Genomic DNA, 19,827 nt, shown 5'->3' on the forward strand with positions numbered 1-19,827 from the left:
CACTCATGACGAGCTGAGCTCGTCATGATTGCATTGTTTTATGAGTTATTCAGCACAGCAAGGGAATTGCTGCAGCGCTGATGGTGTTAACATTGGAAAAGTGAAGCATAAGTGGTGCAAGGGGCTTGTAAATCTGCCCCCTTGTTTACATATAAGGCTCCTCTCATCATACTTTCCCCTCCATTCCATTTGGACACATCTGTGACCCTTACCAGTTGGGCAAAATAATGGTTGACACCACAGTGGAGCCTGTATTGTATATGGTGTTGCACTGCGACATATGGGAGCCAGCCGCCAGCTCACTCTTTTTCCCGACACAGTCTCATCATGAAAGGGGGTGCCCCAACTTTTGATGTGCAGACAAAAGCCACTACTGACGACTATGCAGGTAAATAATGCCTTTCTTACCCTTCACGAGTTAATTTCAATGTGCCCAAAGCCACCCTACTGTGTTTTACTCCTATGTTAGTAGATCTGTCTTGAATGCTGTGAATAGGTTGGGGTACTTTGCACTACTGAGGAATTTCCAATCTCATTTAAGTATTCTTCACTAAATTTCTCCTACAAGTTAGATGACATCATACATTATAAAATCGACCTGTAACACTAGGACTATGATTTTAGATTTACAGAGCCAACATACGACTCTGTCTAGAACAGAGCCAGACGTCCACCTTGACTTCCATTGCTTTTCCCGTTATTGGAGCAAGTTGTTTTGGATTCCCAGTAGCGGACGAAATTCGATGGCTTCTGGAGGAGATCCTGTATTTCACTCAAGGGTCCAATCGTGTTCTCCTGGAGCATGTGCAGATCATCCTGCCACACGGGGACACCAATGCGCCTTCTGTAAGTATTTGGCAATTGTTCAAACTGTATTTAGGTGTTGCATTCTCCATGGACAGGAATTTAGAGGCATATTAAAAACTAATAATCAAGTTTCTCATGTTATTGCATAAATAAACAGACACATTAACTCTGCTGGGAGCCTAGATGCATTGACACAGAGGTGCCATTTTTTAAAACAGAATTTTTTTTAACTAAGTTTTATATAGCGCAAACATGACCTGAAAGTATCGGGTATCAGAGCGCTTTACACAAGCACCATTTGCGTTACATGAAGACACATTCATTTTTGTTAGGCACAGGGAGATTAAGTGATTTGCCCAGAATCACAGGATGTTGCGTGTCCTTGCCGAGATTCGAACCCGGTTCCCGAGATTTAAGGTTGACCGCCTTAGCCGTTAGGCCAACTCCTCTCCGATTCAGCAACTAGGACAAGACAAAACGTTCTAAAATATATGTAAAGAATGGCGCCACAATTGTGGGGCGAGGCTGCGGAACATGGATGTCAATTCACCAAAATGCCAGGCGTAGCAGAAGTGACATCACCTACCGTTTGGCCTTAATTGCATCACATGATCCCTTGACCATGATTTTTTCCCAGAAGGGCATGTTACGTGACCTGAAGATTAAAACAAACGAAAGTTTGTGTTGAATAGTATCACAAAGTAACACGAGGTTGCTGTTGAATAATATCACAAAGTAGCACAAAGTTGCGCTATGTGCAGCTTTGCATTATTTTGTATCAAGAGGGCATTCCGTGGATGGTGAATGGGTTTTCCCATGTAACCACTCGTGGGTTTTGACACACATCCCTATATAGAAACATTGATAGCGGGAATTTGCGCCAAAATCTTATGCCTTCTCGAGGCAGGTGTAATGAGAAGAAGAATTTCATTTCTTCTTATTTTTTTAACTTTGCTTGTGTGCTGCATTGTACAGCACACATACAAAGCAGTGGCGGATGATGACATTTGAAAGTGGTGAGACGTAAAATGATTGTCATACTGCACCATAGCGATCGAGCGGAGCGAGCCTGAACAACTTAAAGGGGGTTCGGGGGCGTTCTCCCCAAGAAAAGTTTGAAAAAAGATTGGGAAAATGGTGCCTTTTCAAGCAAATTTGAGAAAGCAGGAAGGTTAATACAGCAATTGTTAAAGTGGAGTTAATACATTAATAAAGAGATTTCATATAACATAGGTAGCTTCTTATTCAGTATAACCACAGAGCTTCATAACAAACTTTGAAATATATAATGCATTTCTGAGTACCTCACAAATGTTTTTTATTTAACGAACAACTAAATAGGTAGCAAACTAGCAACATTCAACCTATTGTTTACTTTTAGTATCTAAAATCAGCACGTCTGTCTTTAAGAGCAGCAAACTTTTCAATAACTTGAGTGTTGAAGTTTGGGATATTTTTAACTAGCTTGCTCTCTATAGAGCGCATTGCCAAAGCATTTAGTCTTTCCTCAAGCATGGTGTTCCTCTGGAATGTCTTAATCCTCTTTAAGGTGAAAAAACATTGTTCTGACTCTGCTGTTGTCATAGGAGTGGTAATGATAATTTTTAGTAAAGCCACTGCCTCTGTAAGTGACTTTTCCATATTAAGTTTATGAATTAAAGCCAGCGAAGACCTGGCATCTTTGGCATTGCGTACAGTACAGTCAAATCCGTTTTCAGGTCCTCTTGGTTGAGCATAGGATAAGCTTCCACAGCCTCATGCAGAGAATGCTCAGGGAAGGATTCATCATATTTGGCAAAGTATTCACTTTCCAATAATGTGGCACTCAGCAAATGTTTTGTGAAAGCAAAACGTTCTTGTGCATGCACAATTACAATGTCACATATCTCCTTTGCATTTTGGACCAGACTGGTGATATTTTTCCTGTGGTTTAAAAAGTAGAAGCTTCTGGCAGTTTTCTGTCTAAATTGTCAACCTCATCTATCACTTTGCTTATGCTTTCGACAAACCTAGCAGTATATCTTTTCACAGAGACAGTATATATCTCTCGTGCTTGTAACTGATTGTATAAAGTGTCGACAGATAACATTATCTCATGAAATAAAAACAGAAAGAACTAAAACTCTGTCTTTTAGCGTTCTAGAAAAGCCACGGGCTTCACTGTGAGTTTTGAAATCAGGTTTGCTTGGCTTCTATGGCTTCAAAACATTTCACAAGGTCCTCCCTATATTGATATATTAGTTGGACAGTATGTATGTTAAAGTTCCAACGAGTTGAGGATCCCCTTGGAACCCTTTTGTCCACAATCTCATGAAGTGCTTCTGTTCTTTTTGGGGAACGTGAGAAGAATGCTGCCATGCCTCCTACATTCCGAAAGAAAATTTGTGTCTCTCTGATCTTTGATGTTGCCTGTTGCATAATAAGATTAAGTTGGTGGGCATAACGGTGCAAATAATGAGCATTAGGGTACACATCTCTAATGTTTTTCTGTACTCCACCAAGGCTTCCACTCATTACGGACGAACCAGCATAGCTTTGTGCGAGAAGTTTTTTTTTCGAGCCACCTCTGCAAATATTTAGCTCAGTTGACGCAGTATAGCTGCAGTAATGGTTTCTGCACTAGAGTCTCTAAAATGTGTGAAACCATAGAACCTCTCCACGACATTATTGTCATTGTCCAGGTACCAAAAGGCTAATATGAACTGTGTTTGTGTGGCCACATCAGTGGTGTCATCAGCCTGAATTGCCACAAAGTCTGTGTTTTGCAACTCCTAGACAATATGGTGTCTCATAATTTCTAGCACACACAAGGAGTTCATTTTATATAGTTTTAGAGGTGCCCCTTAAAGACTGTAGCACTTGCTAAATGTGCTTCCATTTCCTTGTCTATGCTTGCTATTAAATCCACAAGGCCTCTGAGTGTTCCATGATTTGGGGAACCTTCTGATTCATCATGGCGTCACAATGCCAGTTTGAAAGTACCACAGAAACAAATAAAATCAATTATTATTTTTGATTGTATGTGTCTATTCCTATCAACTGCTTCATTGTGTTTCTGTATTGTTTGGCGGTATGCTTCGTTTATGTGCTGCTCAATCGGTATGTCTCCCAACATTCCCAGTCGTGCCAGGTTTTCCATATGCTTTCATGTGTCTGCATGCATCTTTATTTTTTCAGACAAATGCTTCAAGTCTCTCACTCCTTCTCTTGTCCAAAAACATTCACCATTAAACAGCAAGCAGGGGAAGCAGAACAGTTTGTTTCTTCACAGGCACCCTGCAAGCCAATCCGCTTTTGTGTACCAGTTGTTTGAGAATGTACATTTGTAAGTTACCCAGTCCTCTGTCCTGGGTAACTTGTACTAGTTGTAGGTCAGGCCGATCAGGTTCTAATCTCTTTATATGTAGTTGACCGTGCATGGAATGGCCGTGTAATTAGTCGTTCTACTGTATTCATCATGCCAATGCTGTCCTTACCAATATTAAAGAAACCTGTCATTAGTCAAAGTATAGGGTTTGGTGCAATAATATCAAATGTCAGTATAAATACATATATCTTTTGCATTATCACAATATATCTCCAACAGCTCCCCTTTGGACAACATGACTGCTAAAAATACAACCTTACGGCCTGCTGCATCTGTGTGCCATAGTAGTTGCTGAAGGAACTGAAACATACACTGCTTGAGGGCCTTGAATAAGGCAAGGAATAGATAGTGCCTTTAACAACCGTTATTGCCCAAAGCAGAGGGCTAAGGCTATTAGTAAATTCCATCCACTGGTACAATGTTCAGAATGTGCACCCACCCCAACCACCATGTAGAGTGACCTCATAGCCCTAACTCCAATTAAAAAAAACATAGCATCAGTTTCCTTACCTTTAACACTGGTGTTTGGCAAGTCGTAGCTGGGGTGAAAGAGCAGCAAAGGAGTTTGGGGCCTCTTGTTCTTCGTTCAAAAATTAAGCAATGGTTCAGGTCGTCAGGCTTTACCAGGTGCTAAAAAATAAAAATATAACACTTTATTTTTGAAACATTAGGGTAATCAAACAAAGACTGGGTGGGTGAAACATACAGCTCAAATGTTTACCTTGCAGTGTGCATGCAGCTCCTAGATGAGTTATTAGCTCACTGTTGTATGTTAGGATGTTAACTTACAAACTGCAAGTAACAAAAGGATCTCTCTGACAAAAACCGTGACTAACTGACCTATTTACATCATGTGCATTGTGTGATCTGCATAAGGTACATGTTCTTTGCAGCAGGCACATTAACCTTCATCATGAGTCAAAACTTCCATTAGACAAAACTATGATCTCTCTCTAGGAAAAACATTAACCATCAGCGTTCTCGTGACATTTTTATTGTCTCTCGTCAGGCCACTTGCTAAAGCCCCAGGTTGTTTCCGGCCAATTACTTAAGTTGAGGAAGTGCTTCCGAGCTGAGTACTTCCCTAAGCTCACACAGCAGGTTGTAACTTGCAAGAACTGTTTTGTGAGGAGGTGACAGGGCACGGAACAGAGCTGCATGTATTTTAAATGTTATAATTATGTTGAGCTCTTCCATTAATTGGCCTATCTCATCTGGCTTTTAACTTTTTATGCTGCTCATCTGCTCATTACCACAACCATTTAATTCAATTAGCACCTTACAGGAACAACATTGTCTTCTGGTAGCCATTATTAATGAGAAACATTTGTGCTTAAAGCATATCACCCAGAGACAGGAAACTGACCGTTTAAAACAATCTCCTCAAGACATATTTCAGGAACTGATGCCTCCCTCGCCCCGGGATGGCCTTACCCACTGCCACATCTTTCTATTGCCCCTGCAACCAGGTGTTCATCATCAGCCCAGCAACAGCACCCATGGATAGGCCAATCCACTGCCACTAGAGTGATTCACGACATTCAGGCAAGCTATCATTCGTCACCAAGGACTTCTTTTTTTTCTCCAGTTTTTTTTTATAGCATACTGACTGTCCGCATAGCTATCATGCCATTGCTCCTACTTTCTTAATCTAAAAACGAAAACATTATCTATCATGCAGCGATAATTTTAAACACGGTTAATGTTAAAATGTTCCCACTCCCCAAATGACGCTGTTAGTGTTTTTGCGTAAGCTGCAATCATGTTAAACACTGCGCATGTCCTCTGTCCTCTTTTTTTTAGAGCACTAAAGGGGTTACGCAAGCTGCTCACTCATCTCTGTCGAATACATCACTTTATAACAAAACACTATATCATGCTTAATGGAACATATGGAAGGGATATTACATCATATTCTTTCCAAAGTTCATACTGAACTAATGACGTTAAACCCAATTCTGACACAAAAAACTGTGAAGACATAGCTCAGATAACCTTCAGCAGTAAAAATGTATAATTTGTAATTTATATTTATATAGCGCAATATCACCAACGGTCTCTACGCGCTTTAAGAGAGGGCCTGCTTAAGGTTGAGGGTGGGGAGGCGGTACTTTACTGTGAGCCCCAGGCTTCCTTGAACAGAAAGGGATTCTTCTTTTTCATCTTGGCATGAAACACAGTCAACTTGGAAATAAAGTACATTCGTAGGCGAGCTTTCTCCAAAATCTACATTTTAGAAGCGGGATGATCAGAATAAATACAATGTAGGCATCACACGATGGTACACCCACTGCCAACAATGTGGGAAAATGTGTCCCATTATCAAACTAGCATGTACGGGTCTTTTTGGCAAGAAAGAGGGTCAACCTATCCGGCACCCATCCCGCTATGGGAAGGCAGACAGGGGGTAAACTCCGCAATCTGTCTTCACAGGGACAAAATCAGGGAGTGCCACTAGGGAGTGAGGGAATGTGATGGATTATACCACCTTTGGCTGGGCAGGCTAGGGACAAACCGCACCACAGGTTTTTGTGCAGAAATACGTATGACCTGAGAACTTTAGGCTCCTAAAATGGCCATTTTGATGGGTAGTGATTGACTAACCTGTTTCATTGTTTCAGGTATGGAAAACTGACTTTGTTGCATTGCCTTCAGTACTCTGAAGCATTTGTGGTGTTTTCCCTGTTTCCTCTCTCCTTTCAGTTGGTAAATATACACATTTTTGGTGCTACAATTCAAAAAGTAAACTTTTTTTTATAAGCAGCCAGAGTTTCTTAAAGGAAGACGAGCTGCTTTCTGTTTAAGAAAACTTCAGTTAGTACAGTCAGTCGCCCCGTACATTCACACTGTAAATGCTTCAGTGTAATGCCATACATGCGACTGCTGCATCCGTTACACATCACAGGTAAAAAGTGCAGGAATCGGAGTAGCTGCGCTTTAATTCTCAGTAGAAACCCTCTCAGAATAAAATAACACCACACTCACTCTTGAAAGGGGGCTCATAACCACCTGCCACGAATGTTCTAGATTACTTGATAAATGCAGTGCTCAAGATGTTATCGTGAGCCAATCAGCGAGTAATCTGGAACATTCATGGCAAGTGTTTATGAGCGTGTTGCACCTGGGAATGGGAATGAGGCTCACGCGCTGCGGCGACGTGGTAGCTTAGACTCTGTCTACTGAAAGGAAGGCTAGGCATCTTTGGTCCTCACGCTCGCCATGCGCCTGAGATGTTTCTCCCACTTCGCTGTGATAGTACACAGAAGATGTGCAATATATGTTCAGAATTGTGAGGGGAGCGGGCAGGCGCAAAGCATATGAGTGAAATCAGCCACCAGGTCGAGGCAATGTGGACAGAAAGCTTAGTGCGGGCAAAGTATTTATTAAAGGTCGTAGGTGAAAGGTAAGCCTTGTGTAGTGCCAAGTACTAGATCAATTTAAATGTTGTTTTATGAGACATTAGACAAGGCATTGAGAGGGCTATGGCACATTCCTTATCATGAAAGGCACTATTAGCATTGTATTACTACTTGTATACACATCTCCCAGTCCCACCATCAGCTAATTATGATCATTGTCACCCATATAATGTAGCTTGTAACTCACACAGTGGTCATTATTCCCCACACAATGTTCCGCTTATAACTCGCGCAGTGCTCATTGTCAGAGGCCTATCAGATTTTTGGCTGCCTGGATAACCAAGTGCCTACCTTCCATTTGGAACAAGCAAAAGAGGGGTCAGGGACAAAAGGTTAGAAGATATTCAATTTTAAAGCAAGGGTTAATATTCGTACCTTCTAAAGTGCTACTACACGAATCACGATACGAGCCACCCACCAAGAGCAGTAGTCCTGTTACCAGCATGAGGTTGACTCTGTCGTCTGTGTGGTGTGGCGGCACGGTGACATGACTGCTGCGCTGCGATGTAGCAGGAACAAAATGGCTAATCACTTCTGCATGGCTTCACATATAGCCACAGTGATTGGCCATACAAGTGCCGCTGCGGCAGCGCCATCACCCAGGCGTGGCACCCAATCTGTGATATGCCTGCCCTCAGTCTCAGCCAATACTGGTGCTGCATGCAGCGCCAGGATAGGCTAAGAGCAGGGTTAATCATGCCCTGTATGCAGCAAAGCAACCTGTCCCTCCCTCACCAGTTGCTCTGCGGGAAGGTAGTAGTGTGGGCATGTCCGGGCTTGTCATTAAAATGACCAGCCCAAAAACGGACATGCGCACTACTGCTGCAGCTGCGCTGAGTCTGTCACTCAAGCAGAGCTACCCCAGCCCCACCAACTTCACCGCCGTCCATGTCCGCCTGCAGTTGGGCATGTCCCGGTAGAGCCCCGCAGGCGCACTGCGTGTAGCAATTCAAATAAAAAACAAAGTCTCGTTTTGGTGATTAAATCACAATGACGAGACTTAGTTTTTTACTTTTTTAACTAAACTTAAGCAAGTTAGTGGCAAGTTCGTGACGGTCGTCGGTGGGGCAACGCCCCCAATGGACGCACCACCACCGATACAAAATGTGGAAAAGCTTAAAGCATAGTTGTTGTACTGGTAGAGACACCTTCCAGTACAAAATATATGCTTCAGAAAATGCACACTTTTTTCACTCTGGCACGTGGGTATATGTGTTGGCATGTGGCTGCCAAAAGTGTGCCAGCACATGGGAAGACATAAATGCACCATATCTTATTAGATGTGGCACATTTTTTGTCTCACCATCTGATGTAAGGCTTTGCAGCAACTTTGGTGCAGAGTTGTCATGTATCAAGGAATAGTAAATCTGGGCCTTAGTCTCACACAATCTCATTATTCACTATAGTATAATGAAAAACAGGCAGATAAAAAGGAATGCAGAGCCCCGTGTTATTGGCATTGATTTGGCCACCCTAGACCAGGGGTCGAAATGGCATTACCAGAGGTCGTAGGGGGCAAGCTAGGGGGCGCAGCTGTGACACCTGGTAAACCCCCTTTCCATCCATCCATTCTCTCCATCCTTCCATTCACTCTCTTCTCCTCTCTTCTTATCTCCTCTAACTCTCTGATTGCTTTCTCTGGACCTTACCCCTTACTTCCTTCCTCTCTATCTCTCCCTTAAAGCCTCCACCGCTTGCTGCAATTAACCATGGGGAGTTGGGAAACGTGAAAGAGTCACAAGGACCTGCTTCCAAGACCTTCAGCCCACAGGGAAAATGTCCAGTGGAATAAAAGGCCTCTCCGACCATGGACAATTGGAGTGTAAACATACTTTGAGAGCAGCCACTAACTTTCAAAACAATTTTTAAAACTTTGCAAATATATTGGAAAACATCTATCACCAAGCCTGAATTCACATAACTAAGGTTGCTGCACATTATTTTTGTATTCTCACAGAGATGGTGCCTAGGATACAGGCAAAGAATAGCAGATAATATAAGCTTTTCCTGTTGAAGATGACTCCCAGACCTGCCAACCATGACAGACATGGAACCCTGGAGAACAGATTGTACTGCAGGTTCCATATTAACAGCTGAATACAAGCACTGACTGATGTATTGCATAATATTATGTTATTTAACTCAGAGACCCCAATTCTGAGTCTCTCCGAGGTCCTTTTTATCGCAGAAGATAAACACGATACCTGGGATGCATTATTTCTCAGAAGTGATAAATAACACCCATTACAAGATTCTGAGAGAGCGCAAATCAAGTAAAATGTAGAGGTGCACCATATTTACAAGCACGTTGCACCAGTCTAGTTAAAGGAACATATAAGAGTGTCGAATTTATAGAGTGAATACATATAAGAGTGTTTCATTAATACAGAGTGCATATATCAATATGAAAAGCTAATGTAGGAGTGTTTAGAGATGTTAGAATTATATTAAATTCCATGTTATGTGGCTGTTGCAGAGGAGAATGTAATGCTGCTAAACGTAGAAATGTGTAGGCCTCATGGCAGTTCACTGAGAAAGAATACGTGCCTTTACAATTTCACATGATATGGATTACTGTTGTCATAATTCAAAGTATTATTGATCATAGAACTGAAAATATACGTTTTATAGAAGTGTTCCCTATAACCAGTTGTGTGTAATAAGTTAGAATACTGTTTAGGCTAAGAAATAAAGGTTCATAGTGTGCACAGGCCCGTTTCATGTAATTCTAGTAGGCCTGAAGAGATGAGGTCGTTTCTTTTGATCTGCATGTGCTAGTTAGAATCAGGTCGTGTTAAGCATAAATTGTGGACCATGCTCGAAGGTTTACGACTTGTGAGATAAGCTGGAGGCCGGAATTTGGGGCCCACTTCATGGGTATCTGTTTGCAGGTGCGAGGGGGTTCCAATCAAGAGAGTGATGAATAGAGCTCTGTTCTGGGAGACAGGCACAGGCCTGGAGGAGGGTTCAGGAATTTCCTGGGGGGTACCGTCTTGCCGGAGAAGAGCCTGAGAAGCAAGGTCAACGCTAACAAGGAGCCCAGAGGAGTATCCGCATGGAAAAAGCCAGAACCGACACCACGTGAGGGGTGTACATGAGGGGCGTCTCTGGAGGGCGTTTCTACTGTAATTTTGATTTTGTATTAGGGACAGCACCCCTGGGTGGAGGTAGAGCAGATGGCCTGAGGAACCTAAGAGAGCGGATGGGTAGGCAGATAGCGCATAGCTGCGATGCACAGATTTACAACAAAGACTAAGGGAAAGTGAGTGATCTTCTTTGGAAGTCACCACGGCTGACACCTTTTTAGATTAATATCTTGGTAAGTAGGGATGTCACTTAGTCTAGTGTAGGGACAGTCTAATTTGGATTTTCCTTCCCTTTTGTAAATGTCGCAGAAGTTACAACTTGTGTCTATTCTTGCAACCTTGATGATCTTTGAATTTGTTTTGGTGATATTCTTCTGTCGCCTAAGAGCATTTAGAGAATTCATGTTTGTACTAATGTCAGTGTATCTTTTGAACCTTATATTGAGATGTTTGTATCTCCAGTTATCTTTGGCTTTATAATAAACTTTTAAAACTTATTCGTAGTAGGTGGTTCTTCAGAGTTGTGCAAAGTCTTAAACTGATTAACCTAGTAGTGGATTGCTTTTTACTCTATGACAGGTAACAAAGGTTCAGTCGACCTGAGTTGGGATCTAGATCTATAGTGATCTGATAAGAGATCAAAAATCCCGCCGTAACAGTTGGTAGCAGAGTAGGATGGTTACCTTCTAGAGGAAGGTGATCTAGACTAGGTTAAGATTACCCCGAGGCCCCTAGAGATCGAGAGATGAGCAGCAGAAGAATCGCCTGCCGAAGAAGGTGCTGACGGTGCGTGAGAAAATCAGCAGAGTCGGACGAGAGTGAGTATAATAAGGGTCATGCGTTGTCAGATTGCGGTGTTTTGTGTTGTATCTGTATTATAATGTCATGCGGAGTTGAATGCCTGTAGTGTGATTGAGGGAGGGTGTGAGCGCGCACAACCTGGTGAAAATCTTAAGTTCAGAGAAGAGCTTAAGTGGTTCGGGTGTATCGAACATCCAGAGTAATTGTCGACCATTGTAAAGGGGGTCATGAGGTACCATTGATCGCCCGCAGGACCGTGATAGGGGAACGCAAGAGTGAGTGTATGGGTAACGGACGCAGGTCGGAAGTTACTGTGTGTAAGTAACCTATCAGTCAAGGCGATTGTCTGGACGTTCACGGAAAGACATTTCGGCAGTTAAGGTGACAATTACAGTTAGACTGTGGGCGTACAGTCAAGGAAAGTGATCGCTTGGTCGGAAGTAATAATTTTTCAGGGTATGAATGGGACGCATGCATGACCGGGAGACGAGCTGAGAGAGGAGGGGAACTGCTGCGAAGGGGAGACGAGTGACGTCAGAGAGAGCCGCACTGTGATAGGCCGGTTGACGCGAACCGCGCTGTGATAGGCCGGTTGACGCGAACCGCGCTGTGATAGGCCGGTTGGTGTGAAGCCGCACTGTGATAAACCAGTTGACGCGAACCGCGCTATGATAGGCCGGTTGGTGTGAAGCCGCGCTGGGATAGGCCGGTTAGCGAGAGCCGTGTTGGGATTGGTGGATTGTCATCAGGAAGTAAACGAACGCAGGGAAATAGGGAAAAAATTGGAGATTTTGAACATGAAGTGTTTAAAATGCTTGAGAGCGATCTTTAAGAGAAAAAGGAGAGAATCTTATTACGGGGAAGAGGCCCCGCCAGAGGGTACACCAGCTCATTATATGGCTACAAATGTTGGGTTGCATACTATACTGTGGCTTGGTACTTGGAGTAAGATTACAGAAGGGAACGAGGAACTGACTTTTCCGAAATACGGAACGTTTAGATTAGAAGTGTTGCACCAGCTAAAAGCAGTTATGTCTTCATTGAGACCTTTGCCTAGACCAACACAGTTTGAGGCCCTTAATGCGTGGATTAGGGCGGCGCACGACAGAAATCAGAACAGGCGTCAAAAAAGGGTGAGACGATCAGTAAGAGCAGTACAAGATGCCAAATGGGATGCGGAAACCAAGAAATGAAGGGTACAGACTATTGAAGTGGATAAGTTGTACCCAGTGAGAGAGGTTACAGGAGAAAAGAGAACCCCAGAGGAGGATGACGAGAGTGAGTCAGAGGATAGCCTAATCAGTAGGTTGTTGATATAGACCGCCTCCGTACAATAAGGAGATGGAAGGTATCGAGCTCCCAAGGGAAGATAGGTTTGGCATAGAGGAGAATAGACCACTCCCTATAACGGATGGGGTACCTACCAAAGGTGAAGAAACACCTCAACCTAGTCCTGTACAGAGGGTAGTCGGAAGGTTTGTGGTGCAGAAGGTGCCAGCAACGGAGTGTGTTGAGTCTCATGGATTGCCAGATGCTCTTCAAGTACCCGTTACCATAGGTCCTATTGTGTTAGTTTATAACCCAGAGAAAGTGCGAGAGGAGGAACAGGTACGGCTAGACAGAGAAAGAGCTGAAATGGAAAGAAGGAACAACATGACAAATGCCTGGAGGCAATTGCCAGGACCGATAAAATGGAGCACCCCATTGGATTCAGCAGTGGATCCCATAACAGAACAGGGGGGTCGGAGAGGACCGATGGATCTGAGAGGACCACGGCCGAAATCCTTTAAGGAGTTGAGGGCTGACTTGAGAGAATGGGATGCTGCCACAGAAACACAGAGTAACAGGTCAAGAGCGGAAGCTGAATGGGGAAGTCGAGGCAATGGGACATTGTCTCACTGCGGGGCTAGCGAAAGCGGTCAGGAGTGGGACGGTAAGAGTCTGGAGAGTAGAGGAGCTACCCGTCATATCCACGGTGGAAGTAGGTAGGAGCGAGAAGGTAGAAGTACAGAGTGTGGAGGGGCGTCTCGTCTCATTCACAGTGAGGGAGACCGAAGGACGCAAGAGTACAGGGATAGCTTTAAGTGCACCCTCCATGCACCTGGCGATAACATACAGCATTGGAATCGCGGGAACATGGGGAGCCACGAGGTGTCTCACCATGCGTCAATCGATCATGGGCAGGAGCGGGATCGCGGGAACATGGGGAGCCGCGAAGGGTCTTGCCATGCGTCGAGCGATCATGGACATCAGGGGAATTGCGAAAGCATGGGGAATAATGGAATGTCTTACCATGCACCTAGAGAAACCAGGCAGAATGGGAAATGTGGGACTATGGGGAGTAGAGAAGTGTTTCACCATACACCAAGAGAGGATAGAACTGCATGGGACCTGGAGAGATGGGAGCATGGGAGGACTCCCCATAACACGCCTGAGCCCAGACGTAGGACTCAGAGCTCTGATGGGAGAGACGTAAATGGGCTCTCTAGAAACAGCACACTGAAAGCTGTGATAAAGGCAAAAAGGCTCGATATGACCAGTTTAAAATCTGACCTGGACGAGATGATAGATGGTACGTTGCCTTTAGAAAGGATTGACATGTACGAGCAAGATGAGCTGCTGTTTATAGCAAAGGATATTACTCGAAAGGCAAGAGCAACTCACGAGAAATTGTCTGAACTGGCAGACAAGTATATGGTAGACTTGTCGAGAACAAAGGCATTACAGGGTAACCATAGGTTGCATTATTCAGATCAGGACCTGGATGAGAGGAGGACAATTGGATTAAAAACACACATAAGGGAACTGATCACAGGAATAAGAGCATGGAGAGATCTGGATAAATGGGAAGAAAGGTGGTCCAAGAAAGGGACTGTCAGGCGGAGCGCGATTGTGATGTCCCCGGAGGGAGGGCCACTGCGGATGGAGGCATTCCCTTTGCGAGAAATAGCGAATAGGAGTTATGTACATGTGCCCTGGAGTAGGGGAGATTTGGCTGCATTTACCAATTCATTTCCGAAGTTAAGAGAGAATCCTGTAGAGTGGTACAAACAGGTCGAGAGGTTTATGAAGATTTCAAAAGTACTGTGGATTGATTTGAACACTTTATTCGACATTGTGGTCCCAGGAGACTTGTGGACAGCATGCAAAGTTAGTGTCGAATGGCCCACAGCAGAACCAAAAAGAGATGCTCGTACTAATGGTCCGTCAGAAAGAGTAATGATAAAATATGAAAAGGTGATGACATGGCTGAAAGACAAGGTGCCACCGCAGGATATAGATTGGGTGAAAATAGACCGAACTAGACGGGAACCCAAGGAGACAGTCCATGAATTTTATGAGCGATTGCTGAAAACGTTCAAACAATACAGTGGATTAGATGTAATGGATCCCAAAGACATAGGACAGTTTGTATCGAAGTTTGTTTTGGGGTTGAGACCTGATTTTTGTTTGATGATTCAGCAACACTTAATTTGCTGGCAAAACAAACCATTGGATGAAATTTTGAGATACGCAAGGTATTGCAGTGATGAAATAGATTCCAAAGCAAAGAAACTTAAGGAGAAGTTGATGATGGTTCAGATGCAGTCGGCTGGAAAGGGTGGACAGCAGCAACAGGAAACAGGGACGATGGGAAGGAGATCAAATAGTCAAAATAGGGACAACGAGGAAAATCCGAGATCTAGAATAGGCTTTGCTACATTGAAAAAGACGACAAAGTGTCACCAGTGTCACCAGGTGGGACATTGGAAACGCGAGTGTCCCTGTAACCCTGAAAATGGAGAACTGGAAGTAGAGGAGGAGGAAGTTCAGACCGTTCCAGTCCAAGGGGTGACAGTACCAAAGGGTAAGGTGGCTAAAGGGGGGACTTCGGCTCCTCGAGTTCAGTTCCCGCAACCACCAAAGATTACGACAGGAGGCAAGACCTATAGACAAATGCCTCTTTTAGTAGGAGGAGAAGAGTCTTACTACGCTGGTCCACTGACTGAACGGCGTGTGAGTAGAGAGGAGGACTGTACCCTCGGGGCAGTTCTAGAGGTGGACCAAAGGGGACCGTTTGTTGAGGCTGAGGTGGCGGGGTGTCCTACGACATTCTTAGTAGATACCGGAGCTACTCTATCAACTTTGAGATCAGCCGTGGTTCTGGATCTGCCAATGTCGGGGGAAACAATTCAAGTGGTAGGAGTCGCAAATAGGAGAATGACTAACCCTTTGACGGAACCAGTGCTAGTGAGAATAGGAAACTACAGCGATGAACATCAGTTTGTAGTATGTGATTCTAGCCCTGTGTGTCTGTTAGGAAGAGACTTATTGTGCAAACTAAATTGCACAATATACTGCACGCCTCAGGGAGTAGAGGTACAGACTAACGACGATGATGCCACCTTTAAAGTTGCAAATTCAAGAGTATGCGTAGAACTGTATCCTACCCTGACGGTGGAAGAGCTCCCTTGGGACTTAAGAGATACTGTGTCATCTGAAGTATGGGATTTCACTGGAGAAGAGATAGGATTGATTAAAGGAGTAGAACCAGTGAAAATCATGATAAAACCAAATGTTGAATATCCAAGAACGCCTCAATACAAATTGACCCCGGAGACGATTGCAGGAGTAAAACCCGTGATCGACTCCATGATTAAGCAGAGAATACTGAAGGAAATCGTGGGTAGTCCATGCAACTCCTCGATTATGGGTTTGCAGAAACCTAGCAGCACATTTAGAATAGTACAGGATCTCCGAAGGGTTAATAACATAGTTGTTTCATGTTGTCCAGTGGTACCGAATCCATCAGTGATATTGTTTCAGATACCATTCCAAGCTGAGTGGTTCACAGTGATAGATCTTTGCCAGTCTTTCTTTTCAATTCCATTAGATGAGGAGAGCCAGTTTCTTTTTGCATTTAAGCTGGAAAATCGTGTCTTAACATGGTGTCATATCCCACAGGGGTATACAGAAAGCCCATTGATTTTCAACCAGCTACTGAAGAAAAATCTTGAAAGTCTAGTACTACCACAGAACTCGGTTCTAGTTCAGTACATAGACGACCTACTTGTTGCGTCAGGAACAGAAGAAGCTTGTAAGATAGACACCATCGCCTTGCTGAACCATTTAGCTGAAAATGGGCATAAGGTGTCTCCGAGCAAATTGCAGTACTGTCTGACAGAAGTACAGTACTTGGGTCACCGAATTGAAAAAGGAAAGCGGAAGGTGTCACCAGACAGGATAGAGGCGATCATGAAGATGAATTCGCCTACGACACAAAGAGAGGTCAGGATGTTCCTAGGAATGGTTGGTTAATGCCGACAGTGGATAGCTAACTTTTCCCTGAAAGCAAAACCCTTACAAAAACTGACGCACAAGGAGGTGAGTGATCCGGTACCATGGGACAAGGATTGTTTGATGTGGTTCCTACAGCTGAGAGAGGACTTGTGCCGTGCTCCAGCTTTGGGAATGCCTGATTACGAAAAACCATTTTCACTTTACTGTTGCGAAAGAGAAGGTTGTGCTTTGTCAGTCCTAGCACAAATTCATGGAAATGCCCATAGACCAGTTGCATATTTTTCGGCTACTTTAGACCCAGTAGCCGCAGCGTTGCCCGGGTGTCTCAAATCCGTTGCTGCAACGGGTGTCAGCATTGAAAGGTGTGAAAGCATTGTGATGGGACATCAATTAGTGGTGTATGTACCTCATTCTGTAGAACTTTTAATGACCAGGACCAAGACACAGCACTTGACCAATAATAGGCTCACGGGCTATGAGCAAGTTATTCTTGCTGCGGAGAACGTGACCCTTAAGAGGTGCTCTGTTTTGAATCCTGCTACTTTGATGCCACTTCCTAATGATATAGAAGACGAAGAATGTGAAGATCACGATTGCCTTGATGTGACTGAACTATGCACCAAGCCAAGACCAGATATTGTGGATGAGCCGTTGACTGACCCTGATGAAATTTTCTTTGTTGATGGCTCATGTGTAAGAGACGATACTGGTCAGTTGAGAGCAGCTTATGCTGTTTGCACCATTACTGGAGTTGTGGAAGCCGCTTGCCTGTGGAAGGAGTACACTCCGCTCAGGTAGCTGAAATCATTGCATTGACACGTGCCTGTTTAGCAGGTAGCAAAATTCGAGTCCCCATTTACACAGATAGCCAATATGGTTTCGGTGTAGTTCATGACTTTGGGCAATTGTGGTCTCAGAGAGGTTACATGACTTATTCAGGTTCGCCTATTCGAAATGGGGAGTTTGTGCGACTATTGTTAGAAGCGTTACAAGGTCCGGCAGCAATTGCCATTGTTAAATGTGCAGCACACACCAAAGGTACAGATTTTGTGTCCCAAGGAAATCGTTATGCCGACGAAGTTGCTCGCTACTGTGCGGAGCAAGGATACTCTTTCACGGAAGTGGAAGTGGGTGGGACACAGGAAAGGACAGAGTTAAACATGATGCTAGAAACAGTTGATACTTGGGATGATTTAAAAGACATGCAAGAGAACGCATCAGATTTTGAGAAAAAGACATGGGAAACTGCAGGTTGTGTAAAAAGTGAAATGGATTTGTGGATTTCAGCAGATGGAAGGGCAGTATTACCAAATGAATTAGTGAGTCCAATGGCACGACAGATACATGGTCCAGTACATTTAGGAAGAGATGCCATGCTGCGGGTATTTAGACAGACTTGGTATAACCCTAAGTTCAGAGTTGCCGCAGAAGCAGTGTGTCAAAGGTGTGTAACATGTCAGCAGTTGAACGTAGGGAAAAGGACACCAGTTACATTGAGTCACATTGGGAGGTCTGGTGGGCCTTTCAACCGAATGCAAATAGACTTTATTGAGATGCCAAAAAGCAACCGCCTCAGGTATGTTCTGGTGGTTGTATGCATATTTTCCAGATGGGTCGAGGCATACCCTACACGCAGGTGCGATACACTCACAGTAGCAAAGTTGTTGCTTAGAGAGTTAATACCATGCTTCGGGGTGCCGACCTCTTTGGAATCAGACAGAGGGACACATTTCAACAGTGAAGTTGTGAAGATGCTTTGCTCTGCATTAAATATTGATCAGAAGTTGCACTGTAGCTATCGACCAGAGGCTTCGGGGATCGTGGAGCAGATAAATGGAGTTATAAAATCCCGAATGGCCAAAGTGTGTTCATCGACGTCCTTAAGCTGGCCTGATGCCCTGCCATTGGTACTCATGAGTATGCGTAGCACACCAGCCAGGAGAACAGGCCTCTCCCCACATGAGGTTCTATTGGGGAGGGCAATGAGACTTCCATCTGTTCCAACTACAGCTTTGTTGAATATCACAGATGATCTGATCGTAGACTATTGCAAGGGACTTTCTGATGTCATTCATTCTGTGTCTCTTCAGGTGCAGGCTGCTGAAATTCCATCTTCCAGAGACCTATGTCACGACCTGTCCCCTGGTGACTGGGTGCTGGTGAAGAAGCACGTTCGGAAGAACTGCCTAGACGTGCGCTGGAAGGGGCCCTACCAGATAATTCTGACAACGAATACTGCCGTGAAGTGTGGAGGGTTGCCAAATTGGATTCACGCCTCCCATACTCGAAGAGTTCCAGCACCCCTGGAAGAAACCGCTCCTCTCACAGATGAAAATCCAGCTGTGGATGGCGAACCACTAGAGGGGATCAGTCAAGCTGTGGGGGTGTCGGAGGAAGCTGGGAGTGCTTCAGATCAAGCGGAAGAAAGACAAGACGACAGTGAAACTGAAGTTGCCACAGAAGGAGAAAGTTGCTGTGAATTCGGCTCAGACACTGATCAAGTCAAAAGTGATCAAGAGCCGAGTGTGAGGACAAGAAATAGGAGAACAAGGCGTGGAGAAGCTAGTTGGCCTGAAAGGAAGAAGAGGCTGAGCTTGAAGTCAACTCCAGAGAGAACTCTTGCTCCTATATCTGAAGACTCAGATCTGGACGAAGGTGCACAGAATCAAGAACAGGAGGGTCCAAGAAGATCAAGGAGGGTGCGAGTGCCCTGCAGAAGATAAGCCACTCCTGAGTGGACCTACCTAGCAGCAGATGTCTAGTGCACGGAGATCCGGGAGTGTGAGGGAAGTGACAGTGACCAGTACTGACCCAATCATAACATTGGAAGTGGTGTTGTTGGTACCTGGTCTTGAGATCGAAGGGTTCCCGACACTCACTGTCCCCAATCCTCCTTATCTGAGCAGAATAAGAGAACTGATTTTAAACAGAGTAGAATTTCCGACTTTTGGTCCAACGATACCAGCACTCGAGGAGATCATTCTTCGCTTAGAAATTTTAGAATACGTGATTAGAGCCGCTGGAACACGCCTGATTACAGACTGCTAAAGACTTTGTAAATAAACAG

General features: G+C 44.3%; 1 protein-coding gene across 1 annotated transcript in view; it reads left to right on the top strand.

The window, feature by feature from the left end:
- The window catches only part of LOC147692141 (uncharacterized), a 605,572-nt gene that overhangs the window by 321,155 nt on the left and 264,590 nt on the right, over positions 1-19,827 (top strand). The window contains exon 9 of the mRNA XM_086939503.1: positions 625-846. Within this exon, the coding sequence (XP_086795629.1) occupies positions 625-846 (222 nt within the window). The remainder of the gene's footprint in view (positions 1-624; positions 847-19,827) is intronic.

This window comes from Lissotriton vulgaris, chromosome 9, assembly GCF_964263255.1.
Source record: "Lissotriton vulgaris chromosome 9, aLisVul1.2, whole genome shotgun sequence".
Taxonomy (NCBI): domain Eukaryota; kingdom Metazoa; phylum Chordata; class Amphibia; order Caudata; family Salamandridae; genus Lissotriton; species Lissotriton vulgaris.